Here is a 27,711-nt window from a genome sequence, read left to right as displayed (position 1 = left end):
CATAGCAGTGTTTTTCAATCTGTGGGTCAAAACTCATTAATGGGTCATAAAATCAATTTGAGGGGTCTTAACCAGCATAGTATTTTATTAATGAAATAGGACAGAAAGGAGTGGAATAAAAAATACCAGAATGGATCACATTTTATTTCAATGGTTGTACATGTACTTTACTGGGTCGTTATATCAATATAAATTGTGTTTCTTATGAAGGGTCATCTTCAGAAGAGCTTGGAAGTCACTTTCCTATAGCACTTTGTCTGTCTCTGTCTGGTTGCTGAGCCATTTATGACAGCTCACATCTCCTCCTCCTTACTAGCCTGCAAACTTCTTGAAGTGGGATTAATGTCCAAATTACTTTTCCTTGGCCACAGTGATTTCCTTAATACCGTGTACATGGTGGGTGCTTAGTAAACCTGTTTAATATTTGCTTCTTATTTATTTTGCTTTCAAGTTATAAATATATACTTTTCAAAATTGTCAAGTACTATTTGTTTTGTTACATGTAGGCTGGGGTTCATATAAGCATTGCCTTTTAACCATCTTTTCCTTATTTTTGGAACTGTGGCCCAAACATAGAGGACCTGAGGCCCAAACATAGACTTCCAAGCATAGAGGAGGTCACTGAAAATGGGTTCCACTGAGGCTATTATGCAGATCTGAACTTCTGTTTTTCAAAGAGCTCTCTCAGCTGCTGCTCGGTCGTGGCTTCTTTCTGCTGCATAAGCTCGGCTGTTCCTTTGGTCACTCCCCAGGCATCTGGCTTTGACATAGAAGGGTTGTACGGCCTGCCTGAGGCTATCCGAAGATTCTCCCAGTATTCCTTCCTGGCCCTGGGGGAACAAAACACACAGCAGGAGACTTCTCCCTGAGCTTCCCTCTCTAGGTCGCAGAGCTAAGACACCCCTGTAGAGCTGTCTTTGGGCTCTTGAGAGTGTGTCCATTGAAACACACTTATCTTTTTCTTTCAGAATCTGTAGGTCTAAAGTTACTTTGAATTTCTTCTTTTTACATACACATAGGTTCAAAAGCTAAGAGTTTAGAATAGGGACATTTTCTATCCAAATTACCCTACCTCTCCATCCTCACTTTCTGGCATTCTACTTCCTGAGCCAGCTGAGCCCACATTTGCTGCTCTCCCCAAAGCCAGTGTTGCTTCTGCACCTCTCACCCTGAGGATCCCGCCCCAGCCTCCTTTCTATTTCCCTTGTCTTCCAGCAGAGATTTCCTCACAGGTTTCCCTGTCTCGAGGCTACTAAAACTTGCAAATCTAACTTTGTCTCGGACCCCTTGAGACCCTCCAGGCTCCTCACTGCCTTGGGATGAGGTCATCTCAACCTCGTGAGCATGAACAAAGGCCACCTCCTGTTCCTGACCTGTGTCTTTACCAAATTCTGAATCCAATATTCTCAAACTTCTAGTGTCTCAGCACCTTGTCCTCTTGCCACATCTCAGTGCTTCCCTCTAGGCTGTTCTCCTGTCTGGCCATCTAATTCGTCCTTCAAAATTCAGCTCTGGTGTTAGCTCTGTAAGAAATTCTTCACCAACCTTCCCACCTTTCCCCCTGTGGGCCATTAGTACAGACTCCACAGCACCTGTGCACATCTTCATCCTTAACTTACCATACCAGTTTGAACTTAGCTGTTTATTTCTCTGCCTACTAGACTGTTACCTCCTTGGGGACAGGCCTGTGCCTTGTCCAACGTGCTCCCTCAGCAACCACAACGGTGCCTGACATAGTTGTGCTCAACTAATGTTCACTGAACAGAGGGAAACTGCTCCCTCTGCTTGGGGTGCATCCTCCACCCCCTTCTTTATCCCGTGGAAGCCTACTCAGCTCTTCAAAATCCAGCCCCAACGTCCCTTCTTCTAAAGTATCTATTAGGTAGAGATAGTTATTCTCTTCTCTTCATTGTTACTTTTTTATCCATGCCTCTACTCAAGCAGTTAACTACATCACCTTTCTTCTCCATTTTCCCCAGTAGACCGCGAGATTCTCTTAGCCAGGGACCACAGCCTTTCATTTCTATACTCCTAGTGCCCTGCACATAGCCTGATGTGAAACTCTGTTTATTGTTCCTCTTCCCCACTGGAATGTAAACTCTGTGGGTAAAGACATGTTTTATCTCATTCACCACTGTCTTCCCAGCTCTAAGGTTCGTGCTTGGCACAGAACGGGCAATTAATACTTGCTGTACTTAAATCCTAACAACTGATTCACTGTTAGTGTCCACCACATGGATGGTGCTTTCCTAGAGTGTGAAATCACATTTTGTTGCAACTTACATGATTTATATTCTATATTCTTAAAGCTTTCCCCAAAAATCACTCCATAAAGTTACGTTATAAACACCTCTATGAGAGAATTTAAAGAGGATAACTGATTCTTTACCATTACACAGCAAATAGGCTGCAGTTTTGGTAATGACCTCATTTGGACATCTTCATAATCTAAATGAGTTTGGTTTGGCAAATACAGTTTAAGGTTCTTACCTTGCTCTGATCCAGGGTTTGGTGTGCATGTCCAAACCACTTCCCCAGCTGCCATGTTTTTCTGAGGCTGGTGGCAAAAATCCCCTTTCCGGGGCCAGCTCCTCTGCAATTGCCCTGATGTGGTAGGGCTCAAATCCACAGCACCCACCTATGTACCTGACCCCCAGGTTGTAGGCCTCTCTGGCGTATTTTTGAATATCCCATCTGGTGGCAACTCTGGGCTCCAGTCCTGTAATAAATGACACTCTGCTTAAATTAAAAATAGATATTCAAAACAAACAGCTATAATAAATGTGTAATTTTCAATAAATGAGTTAGATAAGTTGTCAATATTTAGTTCCTAACTCTTAAAAACTATTAGCTATTTTGCATTGACATATCCAATTTTAAATACTGTGACAGCCGGACTTCACGATGATTCCCAATGATCTCGGCCCTCTGATGTTCTCACCCTTGTGTGGACCCTCCTGTATTATGTCAGGTTGGTCTGTGAGACCAATAGAATATGGCAGAAGGGATGGTTTGTGACTTCTGAGGCTAGGTCATAAGAGACATTATGGTTTCTGCCTTGTTCTCTCCTGGAATGTTCAGCCCAGTTGCCGTGTTGTGAGAACACTCAGATACCACAGTGGAAAGCCCATGAGCTAAGGAGCTGAGGCCTCCAGTCCACAGACAGAAAAAAACTGACCCTGACTCCCAACAACCAACTGAGAGAGCCTGCAAGTAGATCCCCCAGCTCCCATCAGGCCTTCAGATGACTATAACCCTTGCTAGAGTCTGGACTGCAACGTATTAAGAGACTCTGAGCTAAGCTGCTCCCAAATTCATGACCTGCAGCAACTTGAGATATAATAAATATTTGTTGTTTAAAGCCACTAAATTTTGCAATAATTTGTTCTACAGCAATAAATACCACAAATGCCTTGCCGTTCTTCTTCTATGGTTCTTCTAGACGGATTATTTTCCAGGGTCCCTCTAGAATATGGGGTAAGGACCTTAGAATGAAATAGGAGGCTGGCTAGGGTCTGGCCCCGCTCACCCGTGGCTTGATTCTCCAGGTAGACTCACCCCCACTTCCCACACATGCTTTATCCCTCTTCCCAGACTGCAAGTATTACCCCCTTCATCTGCTTGGTCTCTTCATTCAAATCTGTTACACAGTAACCCAATGATGGTAACTTCCCTCTGCCCCGCAAACTCAGATATTGCTAGAATATCTAAGCAACATTCAGAATAGGAGAAAAGTATCTGGGCGATAACCTGGTCTAAACGACTTATTTTTTCTGATGAGAAAATTAAGATCTGGGAGAACTAAGAAATTTTGCTAAGGTTCTGCAACTTAGCAACAGAGCTGGAACCAGAAACAGAATCTTTGCTGATCCTACCCAGGAGCGCGTCCTTTCTGCCAACTTCAGGTATGACGAATTGGTTGTCTACCTAGGTGTTGACTTACCTTTGATTTTACATTTAAGTTCAGAGGTCTTTTTTGCTTGCCGGTCCTGTCTTTTCCTAATGTCTAATTTAAAAGTTTGGGGTTGCAAGGAGAGAAGCTGGGGGCAAGATATGAGGGGATATGCAGCCATTACTTTACATGATAAAGCTCTATGGCTAGAGATTTCTTTGGAATTTGTCAAACATAAAGACCCTGAGATGATTTATAAAACGTCTGTCTTACCGAAGGGGAATTCTGGCAGGTCGATAAATCCCTGTTTGCCGCAGTCGGGGGTGTGGTAGGCCAAGGGCTGACTCATCAGGTGGGCTTTCAGTCCCGCGGCCTCCAGGCCTTCTTTCATGAGCTTCACTGTTTGTAAGCTAGTTGTGAGGTCAAAATGGCAGTTCACGCCAACGATGGAAGCTCCTGCAAGTGGGAAGAACATTTGAGCTTTAGGGATTCACCAGGTACCAATGGGCCCGACTCTCCTCTCACTCAGGGAGCTTTTATTTGGAATGGTGAATTGGAAGTATGGCACCGGGTCCCTGCAAACTTATCTCACCCTTGGGCAAGAATGATTAGTAACAGGCAGCAAGCCCTTTCTGCGAACAGTGCTTTGAAGAGTCAGCTATAATTGAAGTGTCGTTTATGCACACTTGGCTGTCCATCATTTTTTGAAAAATATAATCATTATTAGAGGTTTTTTTAACTTCAAATTTTAGTAGTCATGTAAAAAAATCATTATTGGACTGTTCTTTAACTTCAAATTTTAGTAGCCATTTTTTCAATCTTTGACATTTTATTTGCAAAGCATGATAATTTTTCACGACTCCCAGCTGCCCCATGGCACCTGTGGTTACGACTCATCTGAGGGATAAATCAGTGTTTCCTTTTATCAGGCCAATTTAACAATATTATTAAGTTTCTTGGGCATAACAGCAGAGTGTAATTTAGGAAACGGTTTTTCCGAAACTTTCGTACAAGTGAAATCATATAATATGTGTCCTTTCCTGAATGGCTTATTTCACTTAGTACAATGTTTTCAAGGCTCATCCCTGTTGAAGCATGTGTCAGAATTTCATTCCTTTTTATGGCTGAATGATATTCCATTGCATGTACGTACCACATTTTGCTTATCCATTCATTAGTTGGACACTTGGGTTGTCCGACAAAAAGGACTTTTTTGATGAACTCATGGCCTAGGATTTTGTAGCTGGGATATAGAGATGCCAAGAACAAGGAAAGGGAAGATTCATTTTGGCCACAATGAGAGCGGCACCAACATCCAGATTCCAGGAGCAGCAGAGCTGATGCTACACGCTGTGACCTCCAGTGTTCAGTGGCAGGCGTCTTAGCAGTCCTCACTGGCCTGGGCCTACAGTTCACTCTTCATTTTTGTTCCAATCTGGCCTCACTTCCTGTCATTCCTCTGAATCAGTTTTTGTTAAGGACACCGATGACCTCAATCTTGCCAAGTCTGGTAGTCACTTCTCTCTTCTCATCTTACTCAACGTCTCGGCAGCATTCAACCTCGTGGCACTCTCTCCTTCATCGATACTCCCCTTCTCTTGGCTTCTGAGAACTTCCCCCACTCTCTGAGTGTTGCCCCTACCTCCCTGGCTGCTTTTTTTTGAGTGTTATGTGCTGACCCCTCCTCAAGGCTAAACCTTTCAGTCCTGTAGTGTCCCAGGATCCCACTGAGCCATCTTCTCTTCTGCATCTACACTTCCTTTTCAGCCCCAGGCTCTCAATACCATCTATATCCAGACCTCTCCCAAGCTTCTCTCTCTAACTCTGACCTTTCCACTGGGTTCCAGACTGGTATATTCAACAGCTTACTGAACAGGGTCACTTGGGTCTTGACTACCTTTTTCTTCTTTTCTCTTTCTTTCTTTCTTTCCCTTTCTTTTCCTCCCTTCCTCCCTCTCTCCCTCCCTCCCTCCCTCCCTCCCTTCCTTCCTTCCTTCCTTCCTTCCATCCATCCGTCCGTCCTTCCTGGTGTCCTGGAGCCACAGTTTCTCTTTCCTTGCTAGATATCATTACATTAATGAAGTCATCACATCTTGGCTATTTATTGATGTCTATTAGGTATAAAGGTCCTTGTAAGGGGTTTTAGAGAAATATAAATAAAGGACACCAAAGATTTTATAATTTAGCACAGGGCTTCCCAAGGTTTGCTCTATGAAAACAAGGTTCTATGACCAATTAAACTGGGCAGTAGTTATTTACTGTAGTCCCTTCTTGGAGACTGCCAGTACACACGAACACGTCAAAGCCTCTGAGAAGTTCTGCAGCCGAGAGGCTGCTTAACGTGGCTTAACACAGCATTTTCTATCCGTGTGTAACTGCAGAACCCTATTAACAGTCTCACAGATTAGAAAATGTCATCTGAGGACACGCTAAATGTGCGACGCAGCTGCTGAGAGGAGGAAGTGATTACTTGGGGTAGGGATGACTATGTCAGGGCACATGGAAGTTGAACTAACATTGGAAGATGGACTAGATTTGTGAGACGGATATTGACTAAGGACCTATCATGTGCTGGGTGCTGTGCTGGGCACACGGTACTCCGTGCTGAGCCAAGCAGACATAGTCTCTGCCCTCTGGGATTTTACCATCAAGTGAGAGAGCCAGACATTCAAGACATAAACGAATGAGATAACTGGGGAGTTCTGTGAAGGATAGAAACAGGGTACAGTGAGGTCAAGCACTGTGGCCACTCACTCTGAACAGACCGGCAGGGGAAGGAGTAGATGCAGGCCAAGAATCCCTGCCAATTAACAGCTGGGATGATGAGGGCCTCCTCTCATCTTTTTGAAACATATTAATTTGGTTTCTCCCCCCATTTCTAATATGTAGAATAAAAAATTAGGATTCTACAATGTCATTCCTAAACCTAAATAATTATTATTAGTGACAAGTATGAAGTGACTTTCATGAACTATTAAGAGTTGGATAAAGATGAGAAATTAAACAATTAGCCAATCAAAATCTCTGTTCCACACAGTGAGTCAGACTCTTCCACGGACACTGTGTTATTCCTCAGGTTGAAAATGAGGTAGCTTTGAAAAAAGTCTGTGAATTTTCCCTAATTGAAATGAGACCCAATATTAGGAATGGAAATTATATGAAAAGGTAAATTAGGTGCTCCATGTCTCACATCAAAGGATTTGAAAATTTATTGTACCAATTACAAAAAGTAAAACATACCAGTTGTTTATGAGAATGGAAAAACTTTGGCAAAGAGGGCAACTGACTTAAAAGTTATTAATGTCTAAAGACCTCAACTTCAGATAATTTAAAATAAAACATAATTTTTCCTAATGTTCCTTTTGATTTACTAAAATTCTTCTCATTTCCAGGTGTTAAACCTTCAGTGTAGGTCTAATTGCCCATTTCAAAAGGCTGGTATGTCTGTGTATGTATTTTTTTTAAACATTTTTTTCTCTTTGGGACTCAATAATGATATTATAGATATTCCTAAGAAAGTAAATTAATGGCTTTCCTGTAACAAAAGTAGTATATAGTGATTCATAGATGGACCTGCATTTGTATGTCATTTAAAAGACACACTAGGGGCTTCCCTGGTGGCGCAGTGGTTGAGGATCTGCCTGCCAATGCAGGGGACACGGGTTCGAGCCCTGGCCCGGGAAGATCCCACATGCCGCGGAGCAACTACTGAGCCTGCGTGTCTGGAGCCTGTGCTCCGCAACAAGATAGGCCGCGATAGTGAGAGGCCCGCGCACCGCGATGAAGAGTGGCCCCCGCTCGCCACAACTAGAGAAAGCCCTCGCACAGAAATGAAGACCCAACACAGACAAAAATAAATATAAAAATAAATAAATAAATTTTAAAGATAGACACACTAATTGCAAACTGGCCAGAACGCATCATCACCTGCTTTCACCAGGCGCACTGCACATTCGCCAGGGGCCACACCGTGTAAATCTCCCTCTGGGCCGATGCACATGGTTGCTGCCACTGGTTTTCCAGATGCTTTCAAGGCTTCAACTGCCCATACAGCCTCTTCAACGTGTTCAAAATACTGAAATAAGTTAAAGTCAAGATACTTTTAATCTTGTTTCTTCCCAAATAATTTGAAAACTTATCCTACTGTGTATTAACTTAATTATCCTCAGATGGGTGTTTTTCAAACTCTGAGTTGTGACCCATTAACATTTTTAAAACAGAACAGAAAGGTGATTTCAGCGACTTACAGCCCACAGGTTTGAAGAACACTATGTTACATTAACTGAATCACATTTAGTTGAAGCCCTAAATTGGAAAAACATTTCAAAACTAAATATTACAGCTACTAGTCATGACTGGTGCCTAACCCCACATGGTCCTCATGAGAGTAAAAGACAGAGAAAATGTCCTAAGTGTCCTCGTCTCATCTTAGATCGTATATGTTTACCTCTGCGATCAAAAAGTCCACGTTCTTCTTCATGAAGACCTCTAACTGTTGCTGGAAGACTTTTTTGACTTCAGTTTCCCTCTTGCAGCTAAGGTACGAAGGTGTCTGGCTTACACCTCCTGCCACCAAGGCGTCTCCCTCATCAGCTACTTGCCGGGCAATATCACAAGCAGCTTCATTGACTTTCTGCCCCTAAAATGGATGAATTTATGATACGTCTACATTTTCATGTGAAATTGAAGCAAAATTGTTATTCAACGTCCAAATCTCAGTTGTATGTTATAATAGTGATTTTATTCCAGAAAACGACAGTGATGGAATAGTTCAGTGCTTTATGGAGTTGAGCAATTTGCAGTAACAACATTGCCAATAACAGTGATTAAGAAAAAAATCTAATGATGGTATTTAGGATATTATATTATACCCAAGATCTGTGAGAGGGTAAAAGTCCTTACATAAAAGGATCTGGTATCTTCCAATGCCTAAGCTGCACTTAGAAGAATACCTAGCAAATAGTGGTGATGATGATAATGATTTGCTTTTATCATTAATAAGAATAAAATTCAATTTAAATTACTACAGAATTCATGACTTTTTGTCATTATATATTTTTTCAACAGATACATGTATCACAAGTCAGGTCTTTTCTAATTTTTTAGACAATATAAATTGATGTTTGTCCTCAAAAAACCCCAGTACTATAGATCACACAGACTCATGTAATTTTAGAATGCCTTTTTCATTTTAGAGATGAAGAAATTGCTGATTTGATGGGATAAGTAAATGGTTTGCCCAACATCACGCAGTTGATTGTAGCTGAGCCTGGAAGATTCTAGGTTCACTGACTCCTGGCACATATGACCTTTCTCCTATACTGTGTCACATTAACAAATTGTAAAGATGTAAGAGTTTCGGACTTCCCTGGTGGCTCAATGGTTAAGAATCCGCTTGCCAATGCAGGGGACATGGGTTCGAGCCCTGGTCCGGGAAGATCCCACATGCCGCGGAGCAACTAAGCCCACGACCCACAACTACTGAGCTTGCGTGTCACAGCTACTGAAGTCCGCGCGCCTAGAGCCTGTGCTCCTCAACAAAGAGAAGCCACCGCAATGAGAAGCCCGCGCACTGCAACAAAGAGTAGCCCATGCTCGCCGCCACTAGAGAAAGCCCGTGGGCAGCAACGAAGACCCAACGCAGCCAAAAATAAAATAAATCAATCAATAAATAAAATTAATTTTTAAAGAAGATGTAAGAGTTTGTAAGGATACTCCTTCAGCAACTTAGTCAAGAGACTGAGAGAATCATTAATAGTTAAATACTTCTTTGATCTGCTTCATTAAATGCCTTTCTGTTAATTTGAGGGACGCTAGCTAAAACCTAAGAATATTATTTACACATATCTCGTTTCTGTATTGTTTAAAACAAAACAGAACTCTAAAGCGGCTCAACACTTTTCTCTATGAGAGCTTTGGTAATGACACGCGTGTCTACTGTGTCCTTCTAAGAGCGCCATGTGTGGTGTTACTCACGGATATTTTCTCTGCAACATAGTTTCCCCTGTTCTCCAGCTTGTCTTCACTGGCGTAGAAGGTGAAGGTCTGCATGACGTTCGATCCAGCTCTGAGGAATTCTCGATGAAGCTGGCGAACTGGGAGATTGAATGAGGGAAAGGTATTCATTGTTAAGTTTATTAGTCTGTGATGCTTTCAAAAGGCTCTCAGATAAACAACTATGAAAATAGCTGCTTAAATTCCTGGTTGCCTGGCATTTGCTCATCCTGGGGGCAAATGAGGGGTGGATCTGGAGTCTCTTGCCAGGAGAAAGAGATTATCTCTGCCATGGATGTGGGGTGAAGGGAAGAGGGAGGTCCCACAGAGGAAGAATCATCTCAGTGTTTTTGCCAGGCAGAGAAGATGGGGAAGGACATTCCCTAGAGAGGGAACAGCCCGAGCAAAGACAAGGAGGCAAGAAAAGTCTTGGCATTTGGGGGAGTGACAAGCAGTCTGAGTGGCCGGAGTTGAGGATATGCTGGAGAAGTGGTGGGAGATGCACTTGGAAAGGTGGGCTGTCAGAGTGTAAAACAGCCTAGCACATCATCCCAAGGAGTCTAGGTGCCAGACCACAGGTATCAGTGTTTTTGTTTGTTTTTTTAATTTATTTTATTTATGTATTTTTGGCTGCATTGGGTCTTTGTTGCTGCGCGCGGGCTTTCTCTAACTTGCGGCGAACAGGGGCTACTCTTCGCTGTGGTGCATGGGCTTCTCACTGCAGTGGCTTCTCTTGTTGCAGAGCATGGGCTCTAGGCACGCAGGCTTCAGTAGTTGTGGCATGTGGGCTCAGTAGTTATGGCTCACAGGCTCTAGAGCACAGGCTCAGTAGTTGTGGTGCACGGGCTTAGTTGCTCCACGGCATGTGGGATCCTCCCGGATCGGGGATCAAACCCGTGTCCCCTGCATTGGCAGGCGGATTCTCAACCACTGCACCACCAGGGAAGCCCAACTCAGTGTTTCTGAAAGATAATTCTGGCAGTAGAGTGGAATAAGTGTCGGAGAAATGTTCGCAATCTAGGTTCATGGGTGAATACCACGTGGCGAAGCTTTCATTGGCTAGAGGAAATATGGTGGGAGGTTTCTTTTTTTTTCCCCCCCCATATAATCAAATGTATGCAATTTAAAGAGTTATCCTTTGCTCTAAAATAGTGGTCCTAAACCTTGGTTGCCCATTAGATATCCTGCAAGCTTTTCAAAAATTATGAAGGTTAGTGTCGAATCCACATATATTCTAATTTAATTGGTTTGGGGTAAGGCACAAGCAACTTTTTTAAAGTTTTCCCAGCTGATTCTTATTTTCAGTTTTGTTGAGAATCACCATTCTAAGAGAGCAGGAGGATGTTTCTTCTATAAAATGATATTGAGACTTAGATGGTGTTTTGTTTTTGTCAGGAGAAATGACTGGACAGAGTAAGAAACCAACAGTCGTATATCGAACCCTAAAATTTATTTTGAAATTTCAGAGACTTATAAAGTCTGCCGGTCTGGGAACAACTACGTTAGACACTAGGAAATTATTAGGACACTGGTGTTCTTAGCCCTTCAGAGGCTAAGACTGGAGATTAGTTTGGCATCTTTGCAACCCAGATGCCTAGTAGAGTGCCAAGAACATAGGAAGCTCAGTTTTTGTTTATAAATGGACAAAAAGGTGAGGCCAAAAACGCTTTTGAATTTCAGAGAATGGATTTCTAAGCTTGAAGCCAAATCTCTGCTTTTAAAATCATGGAACCTTTCGTTCTCAGTGGGAACTTAAAAGCATGCCTAAATTAGGGGGTTTCGAAGTTGTTTTAATTAGCAGCAGAATCAACTGAAAAACCTTACATACAGTCAATCAGATAAACACAGAGTGCTGAGGTTGGAGCAAGGGAGAAGGGACTACAGACTTGGTATCTGGGACAGAATGGTTTATGAATAAGAAGTCCACCCAGCTGGCCCTTTGATGGATTTCCAGAGGCTGTAAAAAAAAAAAAAAAAAAAAAAAAAAAAAAAAAAACAAGCAAAAACCCTGGAATGATGTGCAAATTGTTTACCTGTATGTACATTGTATAGTGCTCATAGGGTCTATAGTCTTTTATCAGGTTTTTTCAGAGGGCAGTGAGTCAGAAAGGTGAAGACAACCTTTTCACTCTTAATAGATTTGATTTGATTTGATTATTCCATCATGCTTCTTAAAAATGCCATGCTTTTCAAAGTGTGACCCTACTAGACTCACTTGGGGACAATTAAAAATTCAGATTCCTCAAACCCCTCCAGACCCAGGGAAACTGATTCAAAGCCGATTCCTCTGAGTGCAAGAACCACAACTTTTGGCATAAATTTTAGTAGGAGAGTTAGTCTGGTAATTTCTGAATATCCTTTCAATTTCTATTTTCTGTTTCCTCTCATCATAAAACGATGAGTTTTCATCCTCTAGCCAACAATAGGGTATGACCAGTTCACATGACAATGATACAACTTCTGCTAATTAATTATATTCATTTTATGGCTTTACGCTCTTCATATACTAGTTTTATGTTAGCATCACAGAAGCTAAATATTACCAACTTATGTGTGTGTGTATATGTATAAAACATATGACCCAGACATATATGTACAGAATATAGATATTACCTTGTACACTTACTTGAGAAATGCAAGTCTTTGAAATTCCACAGCAAACTCTAAAAGGTCAGATAAAAATTTGCAGTATTTCTTCAGTGGGACAATAAATTTGCAGTAAAATCATTTGGCAGCAAAATGTCACCTGAACTAATGTGAGGATATTTATAATTGTATCCTATTCAGTGTGGGTAGCCATATATTTTGATGCAAAAAGAGTATTCATGTGTTTAATGGGGCGTAGGGGAGCACTTCAGACCCTAATAAAAGCGTTATGCAATATGTAGCATATGTAATGTATTAACTTTCTAAAATTCCCACAAATTCTGGATTCTAAGATGCATTTGGCCCCAAAAGGGCTTGGATAAGGAATTGCAGACTTGTAGCATAACCTTCCCTTTCTCACTGCTTCCAGCACTAAAAAGTCAAGTCCAGGCACCACTCCTACAAAAGTGTTTTGGGTGCCGTCCAGTCTACAGGGAAACTTTTCAGGGTCTATATGAATTCTAGTTATTACCCAGTCAAAATTAGAAAAGTACCTGCAAAAACAAATTCATTTGCATAAAGTAGCATGACAATGACCACCGCTCTCATTTAGAGCATGAATGTTTTAAACGCATTTCATCACCCCCCACCCCAGAAAAGGTTAAATACATCCAAGGTCGTATGAAATGGTTCTTTGAAGATAAGTTACAAGCAGATTTGTCTTTTCTGATGCGTCCTGTAGTCCACTGTGTTTGACAGATTTTGAACTAGGCACTGGCAGAGTTGAAGATAGGGGATTTCAGTCTGTAGCAGAAAGGATTAAATCTGATGACTCAGTATCATGGAGTTTTCATTAATTCTTGGAAAGCAAGGAGCTCGCAGAAGAAAAAGTAGAGCAAATGCTCAATACATGTAAATAAGCTCAAAATATTCAAGACACAAATGGCCAAGAGATCAAATGTGCTGTTTCTGCATTAATAAAATCAAAGAAAATCGGTATCAGAGCAGTTCCTCTTGAGCTCCTCTAATGTGTGACTTTAAAAAAGTAAACGTGACTAACAAAATTGAAATTTGCAGTTTAAACAACAGTCTTATTTTGTTTCCATGGCAAAGTTTGGGCAAAGGTAGTTTATCGTTAATGTCAGTTTGGCCCAAGAAATATTTCATTCTGAGTTTAACCCAGCAAGCAGACCTTAAGAAGCAAACCATAGATATATTAGAAATTCTCACTCTCAGGTCTTAATTACGCCCTTGTGTTCCTTACATCCCTTCAACACAATGCTTCTGAAAGTGGGGTTTACCTTGCCATCATTTGGAGACAAGTATTATGAATATGCAGGTTCCTGGACCCGTCACAAACCTAATGAAACCAAATCTATAAGTGGGGTCTGGGAATTTATTATTTTTAACAAACTCCGCTGGTGAAACTAAAATTTGAGAACTCTTGTTGGTTTAGCTTCCAAAGCTTACTAATTGCATTTTTTTTTTTTAAGGGTAGAACACAGTATTATTTCTACGTTTATTTGGGAATATAAAAGTTGCGTACATTTGCTAGGTTTCATAGTGTGACTGTGGCTCTTCTACTTTGGATACTTTTTAGGGACAGTGTGATTTGAACACACTTCTGTACTTCTCTAGCAGTAATAGATTAATACAACCAAGAATATTACCAAGAGGGGAAGCAACTCACTCAAGTTACTAACAAGAGCGAATAGTTGTAGTGTTTAACATGAGCCAGGCACTCTTTTGAACACTGCACATATCATTTATTTAATCCTCATAACAACTTTATGAGGTAGATGTCAATATTATCTCGGTTTTCTTAGCTAAGTAATTTCCCCAAGGCCGCACAGCCTAGTGGCTGTGTCAGGATCTGAGCCAGTTCGTCTGGATCCAGAGTCTGTACTGGATCTCAAAACTGTACTGTCTCTCAGTTTATGTTCTTGGTTAATTTCCATCCTTCGTCACTGAGTTTATTGGAATACGCTCTTCTTTAACGTAAAAAACATCTGTTTATTATCTTATACAATATTCACAAGAACTCTGGTTTCCTCTGAAAGATTTAAATTCTTTCGAAGTGTTGGTTGCTGACGGCTCCTGCCTGAGACCCTTCCTAGGAAGTGCCCTAGGCCAAAGGGCACGCCTTTGCCCAGGATTCAGCCCTCTCCTGGAGGAGGGGAGCGCTGACAGCTTGTGTTAGTAGGGGGAAAACACAAAGACCTAGCCTAGCCGCCTTGCCTCAATCTGGGACAACTCTGAGGGGCCTGTGCAATTCCAGAGCTCCCTGAGAGATTGGCTGGGGTCTCTGTTACAACTCTTCGCAGCTTAGTTCCAGGTCCTCCCTTTGCCCAGTCCTGCTTCCCTCACTCCCTTAGTTCACTCCCAAGAGTAGAACCCCTGAGCACAACTCTCTACTTCATAATGTGTTTTCTGAGTGGTCTGACCTGCAAGAGTTGAAGCCAGAACTAGTCATGGGAAATAACTCTGAAGGCATCATGTTAGAGTCAGATCTCCTTCTGACTAGCTAGTAATGAGCACCCACACATCACAGGTGATGGAGCTCCCAGCATGCTCTAGGGGTACAACTATTAAAACCTCAACCTGTAGTGAATTAGGATGAGGTACCCTTGGAAGGGAATGCACTAGCCGGTGCACTATGTCAGATGTTTGAGAGGTCCAGGGGAAGTAGGAACTATAAGGACTCCAGAGCTAGATGGCTATTGTTGGGTACCACCAAATACTGGAGAAAGACAATGAAAGGCTACAGGTGGGTCATCACCGATTTCAGGCAATGTGTGAGAGTCTGAGGATCTTCTGGGTGGTATGTAAAGAGACTCAGTTCCTGTTGCTAGAGAACAGAAAAACTGAGGCTCTGGCCCGGGACTAAATTACATAGGGAGCAGAGTTCTCAACTGGGAAAGCATTTTATTGCCAAAAGTTAGGGTCTGATTAGGAAGAAATGGGACCCTCAGATCTGGAATAAAGACATATGGGTGGATTAACCCATTAGCCTTGAAAACCTACATCCCTCAGAAGTCCATGGACCTGCAAAAGTGACCCATTCCTCCCTTTTAAAGATTAAATCTTCGCTATTCCTTAAGGCTGATACGGAGGCCCTAAGGGACAGCATTTATCCCCTTCAGATTGCATCCTACCTCCTCTCCTGTCCATAAAAGATTTGTGGTCAAAAAAGTAAAGTGAGAATCAGGTTTGTGGGTGCAGGTGCAGGTTAGGTAGGTAGTTGAACAGGGTGGTGCTCGTATACAATGAATGTGACTAGTTGGCAGATAGATAATGGAAGAGGGCTTATCTGCAAGATGACGATTGATGCTGTATCATGCAACTTACAGTGGGTTAAGGAGGGAAAGTGGACTTGTGGGGGAGAATGGCTAAAACACACTAACATGGTAGAGCCAGAGTCGTGATGAGATTGAAGAATAGGAGCACTAGAGAAAGTGAGCAGAAAAGATAGGAGGGGGTGGTCAGAGAATGTGGTATTTGTCCTTGAGATTTCAGAGGTGGACAGCTATTGGCGATGGTGAGGTCTAGGAGAGGGTTGCTAAGGTGGGAATGGAGGAAAAGTTTGCTGGAGATGAGGAGGAGATCAAGGCACTAACAGGAAGAGTGCTGGATGGATCACATGTATGGATGTTGAAGTCAACTAGAGTGTTGAAGAAGGGAGGGGCAGAGAAAGGCAGTGAGCCAGGTTCTAGACTCATCTAGAGTGAGGATCAGCGAACAAGAGGTAGATATAGGGCTTCCCTGGTGGCGCAGTGGTTGAGAGTCCGCCTGCTGATGCAGGGGACACGGGTTCGTGCCCCGGTCTGGGAAGATCCCACATGCCGCGGAGCGGCTGGGCCCGTGAGCCATGGCGGTCCGGAGCCTGTGCTCCGCAACGGGAGAGGCCACAGCAGTGAGAGGCACGCGTACCGCAAAAAAAAAAAAAAAAAAAAGGTAGATATAGATGACAGCAACGGGCCATTGGTACTTACCCAACAGGCAAACCTGTACTTATGTACCTAGCACAGTGCCCCGCAGGCAATAATAAATATTTGGATACCACGGCATGAATGTATCTGTTTGATGGCATGCTTCTAGACTTGGGCCAACATAGTGGTCTTTTATGAGAGCTTAGAATATAGCTGTGCACCAACCTGCTTCTGGGTGTTCCACAGCAGCTTCTGGGGTCCAAGGTCCTGCCTTCACATAGCCCCTCTTCTCCAGTGCAAAGACAAAACCTCCATCTCCAATCATGACCTCTCCAGAGTTTAACCGTTCTAGGATGCCCTAAAATTACAGAAGAGGAGGAAGAAAAGGTGTTACTTGAATTTTTAAGACAATTTTCTACCTTTAGAACTTTTGCTATCATATTCTTGAGAAGTATGATTTCTTTAGAATTCTCAGAAAATATCTATTTTATACAGAAATTTGTGACTATATTGAGAATCACCAGAATGCTAATATATTGAAAGTTTGTGTATCCATGTGTATGTGACAGGGATGGGGTCTTTCCGAACACATTAAAGAGTATTTGAAGAATATTGTGGGAGGATGTTATGTTTGAATAAACATCTTCAGAGGGATTAGATGAAAAGGTTTTGTTGTAAAGCCTCATTAGATGAAAAGCTTTTGTTGTAAATAAATACTTAAGCACACCTTCTTAAAATGGTGATTGTTAGTCTTCCTTCTTATTCTATCAATAAACTAAAGAGAGGATTGTATTTTATAAAGTTGAAGTGGCATACAATGCTATTAAGGCATTTTGAGACTGAAAAGTCAAAAGATATTTGGTGAAGACAGAAGGAAGGAGATACTACCACAAAGAGGGCCAAATCAATTAAAGACTTCTGTCTCTGGTGTTAAAATTCAGTTTCCATAATAGCAGCTGCATTATGCTGTCCAGGAAGTTACGAGTATGCACAGCCCGCTCTCTACAAGTGAGGGGACAGGAAAGAGACAGGTAAATAAAATATTTGTAAACTAATTTCTAATCCAACCTCCATACCTATTCCATTTACAGTACTATGCAATAATTACCCTGGTGTTAATAGAGAAATTTTGAACTTAATATTTTTAAAGGGCTTTGTGACTTAGAAAGTAATTTTCTAGTGTAACCATTTTTTTTTTAATTTCAAAAACTCATAGCCTTTAAAAATAAAAGGTACCCTAATTCAATTTAGGTCACTCTGATTTTACAAATGAAGAATTAAGGTCCAGAGTCTCTGAGTAATTTATACACGGTCTTCCAGGTGCAGTGTATATGGCCTCCTGATTCTTTTATCCTTAAATGGTATCTAGATTTGATTTTAAATGGGGGTGGGGAGGGGGGGATAGCTCTGAAAAGGCCGTGTAAAGTAATCACTTGGAATGTACTTACCTGTTGTGTTCCATTTATTACTAATAATGGTTGACAGAACAAATGCTGATATAACAAGGGTTACAAATTCTGTGAGAGACATTCGTAGGCTTTTCTGTCTTAGGTCCTCACCAACTTCTGCCTCTCTTCCACACCATTTTGAAACTGGTGCTCAGAGAAAAGAAACATCTGACATTTCTACCTTAAAGCAGTGAAATAGGACTATGCTATATATTCTTGAATAGCCCTTCCACATAGAAAAAATGTCAAGTGTACAAGTCCATGAGATAACAGATACAAAAATATAGAATTGATCACATGTAATTTTGAAATCCAAATACCTGTCATGATTACAATGTGTCTAAATGTCACATTTTAGATTGACACATATACACTAATATGTATAAAACAGATAACTAATAAGAACCTGTTGTATAAAAAAATAAAATAAAATTCCAAAAAAAAGTCACATTTTAAAACTACAACTTTGATCGTTATGACCCAATTAACAAGAAAAATAGATATATTGCTAGTCGGTGCAGTTGTATAAAAACATGAACAACAGTCAAATAAATGAGATATGACTGGCTACTAATTTTCATTTGGGTGACGTAATTCATGATATTTTATTCGATCACCTAGCAACTCTCATTGGACTCTTGTGTGTGTTTTCAAACTTTAGTAGCACAACACTTAAATGCACAGCATATCTAAGAATCTGATATTTGGTGGCAGAGTGGCTAGCGGTGATTCAATTACCATGCTGTACATTAGTTTATTGAACAATTACATCAGGAAGAACACTCTCTTAGATTCTACTGCATTTTTAAATTACCTGAACTTCAGACTTTCTTGTTCCTAAGCTAAGTGGCTTTTTTTAAAAATGGAATGTGCTCTGAGAAAATGCTCAAGATATTGTTTGTGAAAAAGTGTTGCAAAGCAATATGTGTAATATCAGAATTTTTGTTTAAAAAGTACATATTTGCCTAGACAATAGACTAGCAGAATATACATCAAAATGTAGTAGACACTGTTCTTAGTGGTTTTCCTAGTTGTTTACAATGAACTTGTGTTAGTTTTGTAACGTACGTTTTAATTTTAATCAGAAGTATAGAAGTATTATTGTCCATATTTTAACAGTGACATAGGCATGGAAACAAGGTTACCAAAGAAACTTTTTTTTTCTTCCCATCTTATGTCCATCTGTTGCTAAAATAATCCTTTAAAATGTTTCATTTTGTGAGTTTGAGTCTGGGGTAGTGGATTAGGATTTATGGCAATGTAAATCGGGCCAAACCAAGAAAAAATTTAAATCTCTATGGGAATCGTCCTTTCCAGCCTACATCAGCTATTCCTTTAGTAGATATATGGATTGGCAAAATTCTCCACCTAACTGAACAGGTGACAGCCTATAATCGTTTGTCATCTCAGCATCTTAAATCCTGGGACTGCATGGCATTTAAAAAAATTAATTGAATTAATGTTTTTCCTTGTGTGGAGGTCTTTTTAATTTGAGGCGGGGTCAGCCCTTTAGAAACTAGGTACAGCCCATTTCTAAAGGGATGGCTGGCAATGAATTTGGGAGGTGGACCTGCCCCCACAGTCCTTACAGCTGCAGGAGTACAGTTGGCCTGGCCCTGTCTCCTTCGCTGCCATTACCTGGGCCTCTGTCTGCCAGGCATGGAGTTGGGTGCTTTGACACCCAAGGCGCAAGCATATTCCCTACTCCCTCCGTCCTTCTCTTCCCACTCCTAACCATAGTCCTACTCTCAGTGTATCCATCCATCCATCCATCCATCCATCTCCGGCCCCCGCACCGTCCCCCCCCCCCCCCACCCAGTAACTAGACGAAGGCCCACAATCTGGACTGAAACACTCGTCCCCAGGGAAGGGCGGGCTTGTTACTGGGTTTTTATTTTTAAAACTTATTAACAGTCCTTCCTCAATATCTTACGGCCATTGTGCTTAATTTTTCTGAAACTGTCTTTTCGAGGCCCGCACGGTGCCCTGTTCTGTGATCGCTGAAACCAAACTGCGAGATGAAAACTTACATCATCCAAACAACGCCAGAGCCCTAGGGCTGCGGCGGGGCGGGCTGGTGGGTGCAACGAGAACCCTGCAAGGTAGGGGCCCTGAGACCCTAGGCGCCTGTGAGTGCGCGGGCGGGAAACGGTGGGAGACCGGGCGCGCGCCTCCCTGCCCTGCAAGCGCTGGGCGTCAAGGGGCGAGCGCGGTGGCACGGGCACAGACCCCAGAGGAGCCCGGGGCACGCAGCAGGGCGACCCCGAGTCCCACCGCCGTGGGGAAGGGAAGTCGCACCTGTGGGTCTAGGAGCCGCATCACGGGGGAGTGCTCAAGACGTTGGGAGTCTCAGCTCTTTGGGGGCGCTCTGGAGTTGGGGGGTCACATAGTTCTAGAGGGCGCTCTGGTCAGGGGGCAGGAGTGCGGACTCAGAGGCACCTTGGGGTTCTGCAACAGAAGTCCTGGGGGGCCTTCTGGTCACAGTCAGGCTCTAAGGGCTCCTCTGCGCTCCCCGCGGCTGAGATACAATGCGGGGCTGGTTTGTGGATCGAAACTCAGAGCTTTGGCCGGGATGGACAGCGCCCTTGGGTCCCCTGCAGACTCACCTTTTTGGCCTTTTTGCCCCCGACTGGTGCCATCTTCGTGGTGTCCCGGACGGACGGTACTTAACACGGATGAGGACCGGCGAGGCGAGCGTTTCCCCCTGAGAAGCCCGGAGCTGCACGGTGGCAGCAGCCGGGCTCTTTATATCCGCTGCTCCCGCGGGGTGGGTTTCCCCACCCCCGGTGCGGTCCAACGCGGGCCTCGGGCGGGGAACACGCCCACCAGCCCTTGATCCCGGCCTGTCGCTGCTTGGGAACCTGCGTGCGGAGGAGGTGATCGAGATTGTTCTGCCAAAATGGGTGAAACCATCCAGAAGTAAAATAATAATAATAATAATAATGCTGCCACTGGCTCAGGTTTCAGACCTCCCTGTGCCCGGCCCTTCTTTTCCCCTCGCGGGTCCCCGACCCTGATTTCTCCCTTGCCTGGGATCGTGTATCATTACTTCCTTAAGTCGCTAGGCCAGACCCCTAAGAATTCCATCCAATGCCCAAATATTTGTCAAAGGCCGAGGATACAAGATTATTGAACGAGGAGGCTTGCAGTTCTTGGAAGAACTTCAGCCTAAAGTGTGACCTCCTGTGTGATATACACCCAGTGGATATGTATCTGAAAAAAATATGACATTTACAGAAGGGTCCGATACTGACCCTGCATTAGTGTGTGTGTGTGTGTGTGTGTGTGTGTGTGTGTGTGTGTGTGTTCAAAGTGAACTTTATCCTTATATCCAAACATGCCTTACAGTTTCTAATAATATCTTTGCAACATTTAACAAGGACAAACACTTAATGTTTATATATGACAGTGGAAATGTACTTTAGAGACTTCAAAATTCAGCGTGAAAACTGTGTATAAAAACGAATAGGCATTAGAGAAACTGGAGGAAAATAGAAATGTTAATAGTAGTTATCTGTTGATGGTAGAGTTACGTCTTGCTTTTATTTTATTCATTATGTTTTACTGTATTTTCCAAACTTTCTTTACAGTGAGAACACATTGACTTTAAAAATTTTTTTAATTTAATATATTTATTTTTTATCCAGCAGGTTCTTATTAGTTATCCATTTTATGCATATTAGTGTATATATGTCAATCCCAGTCTCCCAATTCATCCCAGCACCACCACCCCTCCAGAACACATTGACTTTAAAATAATGAAAACATTACTTTAGAAAAATGTACAACGTAAGAGTAAATAGCCTAGAGAACAACTAAGAAGTCTGAAGTAGAGTTCAGAAACTTACCCAAATACATAAAAGCACACAAGGAAATTTTGTATGTAGAACAATAACCTCTATTTCAACACGTGCAAAGAAGGAAATTACTGTAGCAAGTGATGAATTAATACAAATTTAGTTGCTCAAATTAGGTGCACTTGAGATAAAACTGTGAAATTAGGAAAGTCCTTTTGCTTCAGGTAATTGTCAAGTTTAAAATGGCAAAAAGGGAAGGATGATGGATGCATATTGTAATGCAAATGATCTATTATTTCACCTGTCCGGCAAGAATGAGGCATGAGGTAATGTAGGCATCCTTCACAGTGCCTAGATTTTCAACCATGAAAGCATTGGAGTATATGAGTAGGTAACAGTTCAGTTATTTAATGCGTCAACTACGTATATTATTGATATTAACCAGGTGAGTATGGGTGAGACGAGCAGGTTTAGTCTGAGTCTAGTTAGTGCTGCAGAGAGCAGTTGCGGTGGTGGGTACTAGTCGCTAGAGGGCAGTATCAGGGCTCGACTGTAAAAACTGAAAGCAGCTGTTCTCAATTTCACAGTTCGTCCACTTTCAGCAAAACTCAGGAGAGGTTTTAACTAGCAACATTTAATTTAAAAATGAATTGCGAACTTTTAGTAGATAATATAGACACATGGCAAAAATGTTAAAGTCTTTCCCCAGCTGCTATTCCCGGGTCAAGTCCTCCCTGGAGATAACCACTGTTACCTGTTAACTATTCTTCCGGAACTCTGTGCCTATGTAAGTGTATACATGTATAGATAAGGATTTGTATTTAAATGTAGGGAATTTAATTTATTTAGTCACTTATCCACCTCCGCCTTTTCTGAAATGATTAATAGGCAGCTGTTGAAATAATTTTGCTTTTCTTCAGCTTCTCAGTTTGTTCTACCTCCGCTCCCCAAGCCAATGGGGTCCATTAAAAAAATTCATGCACCTGCTATTTCCGTAATAGCTAATAATATCCACAGCCCACCGACTGCTTACTATGTGCCAGGCACTACGTTAAGCCTTTTACATATGCAATATTATTTACTCCTCACAATTCTGTGAGGTAGACACCCCCTCTTTGTCCTCAAGAACCATGAACTCAGGGAGATATAGAAGTTATCAGAGTGATCTCTGAAGGCCCTGTGCCCCATTTCCAAAGTACAAAGTACTAAGGTGGCTTGGATGCCACCTGGGGAGTGAGTTCTGTAGTAACTGTCCTTGGGAGGCTGTCCATGTTCTCTGTTCTCTGCTAGAGCAATGAGATGAGGAAGGTCACATAGCACAGAAGTCTTTGACCTCCTACGTAGACCTTTGGGGTCAAAAATATATCCTGAAGGGAAAGAGGAGGGTTAGAGCCGGAGGTCCACTCCCTCAGTTTTATCACCTCAAAAAGAGAGGTTATGGTTCCATCTCCAGCTAGTGCTTTGCTCCACTTATAACCCTATCTATTAATTCAACAGACATTTAAGGCCCATGCATACAATGAGTCAAGCGCCATGCTTGTTGCCGGAGATAAAGGATATTTCCTCCATTTTCCCAAAAGGGGGAAATAGATTCCATCTCATGTAAGAGTTAAAATGTCCCCTTTATCAATATGCAGATGAAAAAAATGTCAGGACTTTTCATTTTCCATTCAACTGGGATCATCTTTAAAATGAAAGTGGCTTTTCATAGATCTTTTTAGACTAAAAATGTTTTATTTAGCCTCTAAACTGTTGAACATGTTTTATGTTTTAACATCATGTAGAACAGTGTTTGCAAACTGGTAGCATGGAAATGGGGCCAACTTCTGTGTTTACTTTGGCAAGGCCTGTGTTTTGAAAAAATTGAATGTGGATTCCTTTATGTGGCGCCTTCCCATTTGCCGGTCTGCCTGACACCCAGTTGTTCCACTCTTGATTGGTTCACGTATTTACCTTACCTTGAAGGCATGTGAGTTTCAACCTCTGCTGTAAGTAGAAGGAATATTGGGGGTTATCAAATATATGTGAGATGTCCTTTGGTCCGCGTTCTCCCAAATAGCCCCCAAACTGAAGATTTCACTTTCCTTATATTTTTCTATTGCCACTAATCTCAGTTATTTTTTGTTGCCACTGCTTGGGATCATTGTAAAGGGATGGTGGGGGTGGGCTTTTCACCTAAAACCCTCTTTCCTGGGTGCACAGCCTTTCCTCACTTTATCTTTTCTGGTAGTACAGCTGGTCCCAGAACAACTCAGGGGTTAGGGGAGCCAACCCTCTGCACAGTTGAAAATCTGCCTGTGATTTCTTGTCTGCCCACCTTGTCAGCCGTTCCTCCATATCCATGATTCAGCATCCTTAGATTCAACCATCTGCAAATCATGTATTACTGTAGTATTTACTATTGGAAAAAAATCCTTGTATGGGTTGACCTGCACTTTTCAAACCCTTGTTGTTCAAGGCTCAACTGAACTTCAGTCCCTCTGTCCATTGCAACGGCTACACTCAACATGATCCCAACACACCAGGCACATTAAACCACATCACGCAATTACTCCTCTTTTAAGGGTCTTGGTTACTTATGTAAAATTCAAGCTGAAGCTAGGTGACTTCTCAGATTCCTTTTTTGCGATTGGCTTAGCGTATGCTTAGAGCAAAAAACAACCTTTTCCCATGTTCTTTCTGTGCCTTCCTCTTGTGGTCAGCAAGCACTTCCTTAGACTGGCCGAGAGGATACCTCTGGCTCCTGTTCCTGCCTCCAGCTTCTGCCCATTCCTAGTTCCTGGAGAAATAGTGGGTTTTATTTTTGCTGAACTATTCAGGACTTCTTTCCACCACAGGCAAAAATGCTTCTCTCAGAGCTCACAGATCTGCCATCTTGTACAGTCTCCTGGATTCTGCAGAAGAGTTCTCTAGCCAATGTTCCTGTGAATTCTGGATACCCCCCGTTTCCCAGACTATCCTCCCAGCAAGGTAATTGCTTCCCAGGTTCTCTTTCTAGCTCTGAAATTTTCTCTCCTCTCCTCCCTTTCCTTTAATGCTTTCTAACAGGATAATTAGCCTGTCTTCTTTGGTCATGTGTTCTTTTGCTTCTTTTTCTTGAAACAAAACAAAACCAGAAACTGTAACTTTATGGGCACTTACTATGTGGAGTTAGCCATGCTAAGGTCTTCATAGGCATTATGTAATCTTCACAGTAAACCCAGGAGGTAGGTACTTTGCCATCCCCATTTTACTGATAGCAATACTGAGGCACACAGTTTAAATGGGAACCTTCCCAAGGTCGCGCCAACAGCAAGCACAGAGCTGAGAGGAGGATTTCAGCCCAGGACGAATGTTGTCAGAGATCATACTCTTTAGAGCGACTCTATTCTTCCTTTTCAGTAAACTGTTTTTCTAAAAAAAAACTTTCCAAACTCTTTATAACCTCATCCAACTCACGGCACCTCCCACTCACCTGGCCCAACACAAAGGTCCCTTCTCCTGGTCAGGAGAAGTCCAGATTCACTAGAAATACAATTAGTTACCAACATGTTACTGACAGAAAACAGTCTGCCCTGTCCCGGTCATCTCCACGTGATGACTCTTGGATTGTGTGTAACCCCTGGCTTGTCCAGTCATACTGAAACTTTGTTGTTTTAAATGGGTACTGGAAAAGAAAAGCCATAATTTCCTGGGATAGGCAATCAAACCTTGGCTTCCTACATCTTTTTTCTTTTTTGCGGTACGCGGGCCTCTCACTGTTGTGGCCTCTCCCGTTGCGAAGCACAGGATCCAGACGCGCAGGCTCAGCGGCCATGGCTCACGGATCCAGCCGCTCCGCGGCACGTGGGATCTTCGCGGATCGGGGCACGAACCCGCGTCCTCTGCATTGGCAGGCAGACTCTCAACCACTGCGCCACCAGGGAAGCCCGTACATCTTTGAAAGATGAATAAGATATCGTTTGCTTCTTTGAATGGTAGAAGGTGGAGTAGGGACTAAAGATCCCGTTTTCCCGTGGGTCTGGCACATGATGTCTGTGTGGTCCATCAGCTCCCACACGCAGCTCCCGATTTGAGGAGTCATACCCCAGGGACAACCCCATGTCTTGGTCCAGAACCTGCAGGGGAAGTACACACCAGGTTGGTGAGCGTGCGGTGTGAGAAGGAAGAGATGGAGAAATAAAGAAATTATCACCGGTGGCTCAGAGAAAATCTGGTCGTGGTGGGGTGAGATGTGGTGTCCAGCCCAGGAAGTGTCAGACATGAGGACCCTGCTGAGGAGCTTACGTTTGATGGGAAACTCTGCTGGGCTGAAACCAAAGACTCCCCCCACCCTTTTTTTCTCACAAAAAACATGCTGTTTCCTATTGGTCTGCACATCACCGTTTCACTAGTTAGCTGCGTCCAAAGAGGATGTGGTGAGGGCTTTTAGCTTGGTGATGATAGTAGAAATCTTTGTCCATGTAAAGAAAGCATTTCTTTGGGGTGGGCTGGTACATGATTTTAGTCTCCTTTTAAAATTAATTAATTAATTAATTAATTTTATTTATTTATTTATTTTGGTTGTACCGGGTCTTAGTTGTGGCATGCGAACTCTTAGTTGTGGCACACATGTGGGATCTAGTTCCCTGACCAGGGATCGAACACTCATCCCCTTCATTAAAAGGCGGATTCTTAATCACTGCGCCACCAGTGAAGACCCATGATTTTAGTCTACTTTAAGATCATTACCAGTGCACAGCCCTCAGTTAACTTAGAAAAGTGACAACACGAGTAATAACTGAGTAGTAAAAGTGTCATCACCCACCAGCTTCTGAACCTCAGGAATATAGGAACATATATGTTTTTCAACTTAATATGTGCATATAATAGGAACCCCAAAGAGTAAAATGAGGGGTACATAAAAAATGAGGTTCTCTCTAACTTCCACTTCCCCAGTTTTGGCTTTTTTGGTATTTATAACCTACCCAGGTTATAAATAATTTAGAAAGAATTTCTAAAAGAAGTTGGTACTTTCAGAAACCAGCTTCCAGTGATACTACTAAAAATCAGCCAGAATAACTAAAATGAAAAATACAAAATGTTGGGGAAGATGGGGAGCAACTGGAACTCTCGCTGCTGGTCAGAGTATAAACTGGTACAACTCTTTAGGAAAAAAATGTTTGGTGGTATCTTTTAGAGCTGCACATATCTGTATCAAGCAGTTTCACTCCTGGGTGGAAACGTGTATAACTGTGCCTCAAAAGGAATGTACAAGAATGTTCATAGCAGCCTATTCATAAATGACCCAAACTGGAAACTGCCCATTGACAACAGAATGGGAAAATGAATTGTGACGCACTTACACTATATGGAATTCTGTATGTAATGTGAATGATTCACTTATAATTACATGTAACAATATGAATGAATTCTACACTGTTGAGTAAAAGAAGCCAGACACGAAAGGGAAATACCTTAAGTTTACATTTATATAATGTACGGAAACAGGCAAAACTAAGTTATGCTCTTAGGAGTCACAATATTGATTACCCTAGGGAAAGAGGTAGTGCTTTTGGGTTGCTGGTAATGTTCTAGTTCTTTGATCTTAGTGCTGTGTACTTGGAGTATGTTTGGTTTATGAATACTCACCAAGCTGTGCGTTTACAGCAAATATGTTTTTTTTTATAGATCTTATACTCCAATGAAAAAATTAAAAACGAGAATTAAAATGACATAAAACATTTTCTTGGCCTTTTGTGCCTCCCACAAAATGCTCAATAAACTAAATAAACTAAAAAAATGAAAATAAGCCTGTCTAGATTTTGAATACAGTCATTTCACTGCTGGTAGGAAATGATTTAGGCAGACACTATTAACTCTAATAGTTTCCTTGCTATAAAAGTAATTCATTTGGGGCTTCCCTGGTGGCTCAGTGCTTGAGAATCCGCCTGCCAATGCAGGGGACACGGATTCGAGCCCTGGTCCGGGAAGATCCCACATGCCGCAGAGCAAGTAAGCCAGTGAGCCACAACAACTGAACCCACGTGCCACAACTACTGAAGCCCATGCACCTAGAGCCGTGCTCCACAGCAAGAGAAGCCACT

General features: G+C 42.3%; 1 protein-coding gene across 1 annotated transcript; it reads right to left on the bottom strand.

Moving 5' to 3' along the window:
• Positions 1 to 646: 646 nt before the first annotated feature.
• LOC307184595 (betaine--homocysteine S-methyltransferase 1) lies at positions 647 to 20,488 on the bottom strand (the record flags this gene model as incomplete). Its single annotated transcript, XM_079918209.1, has 8 exons — positions 647 to 830; positions 2,491 to 2,719; positions 4,166 to 4,348; positions 7,820 to 7,967; positions 8,340 to 8,531; positions 9,869 to 9,987; positions 16,627 to 16,759; positions 20,456 to 20,488. The coding sequence occupies 8 exons, from the start codon at positions 20,486 to 20,488 to the stop codon at positions 647 to 649; spliced, it is 1,221 nt and encodes a 406-aa protein (XP_079774335.1).
• Positions 20,489 to 27,711: the final 7,223 nt, after the last annotated feature.

This window comes from Stenella coeruleoalba (genome assembly GCF_951394435.1).
Source record: "Stenella coeruleoalba genome assembly, chromosome: 3".
Taxonomy (NCBI): domain Eukaryota; kingdom Metazoa; phylum Chordata; class Mammalia; order Artiodactyla; family Delphinidae; genus Stenella; species Stenella coeruleoalba.
Note: the sequence above shows the minus strand (reverse complement) of the source record. Positions and strands in the feature narration are given on the sequence as shown.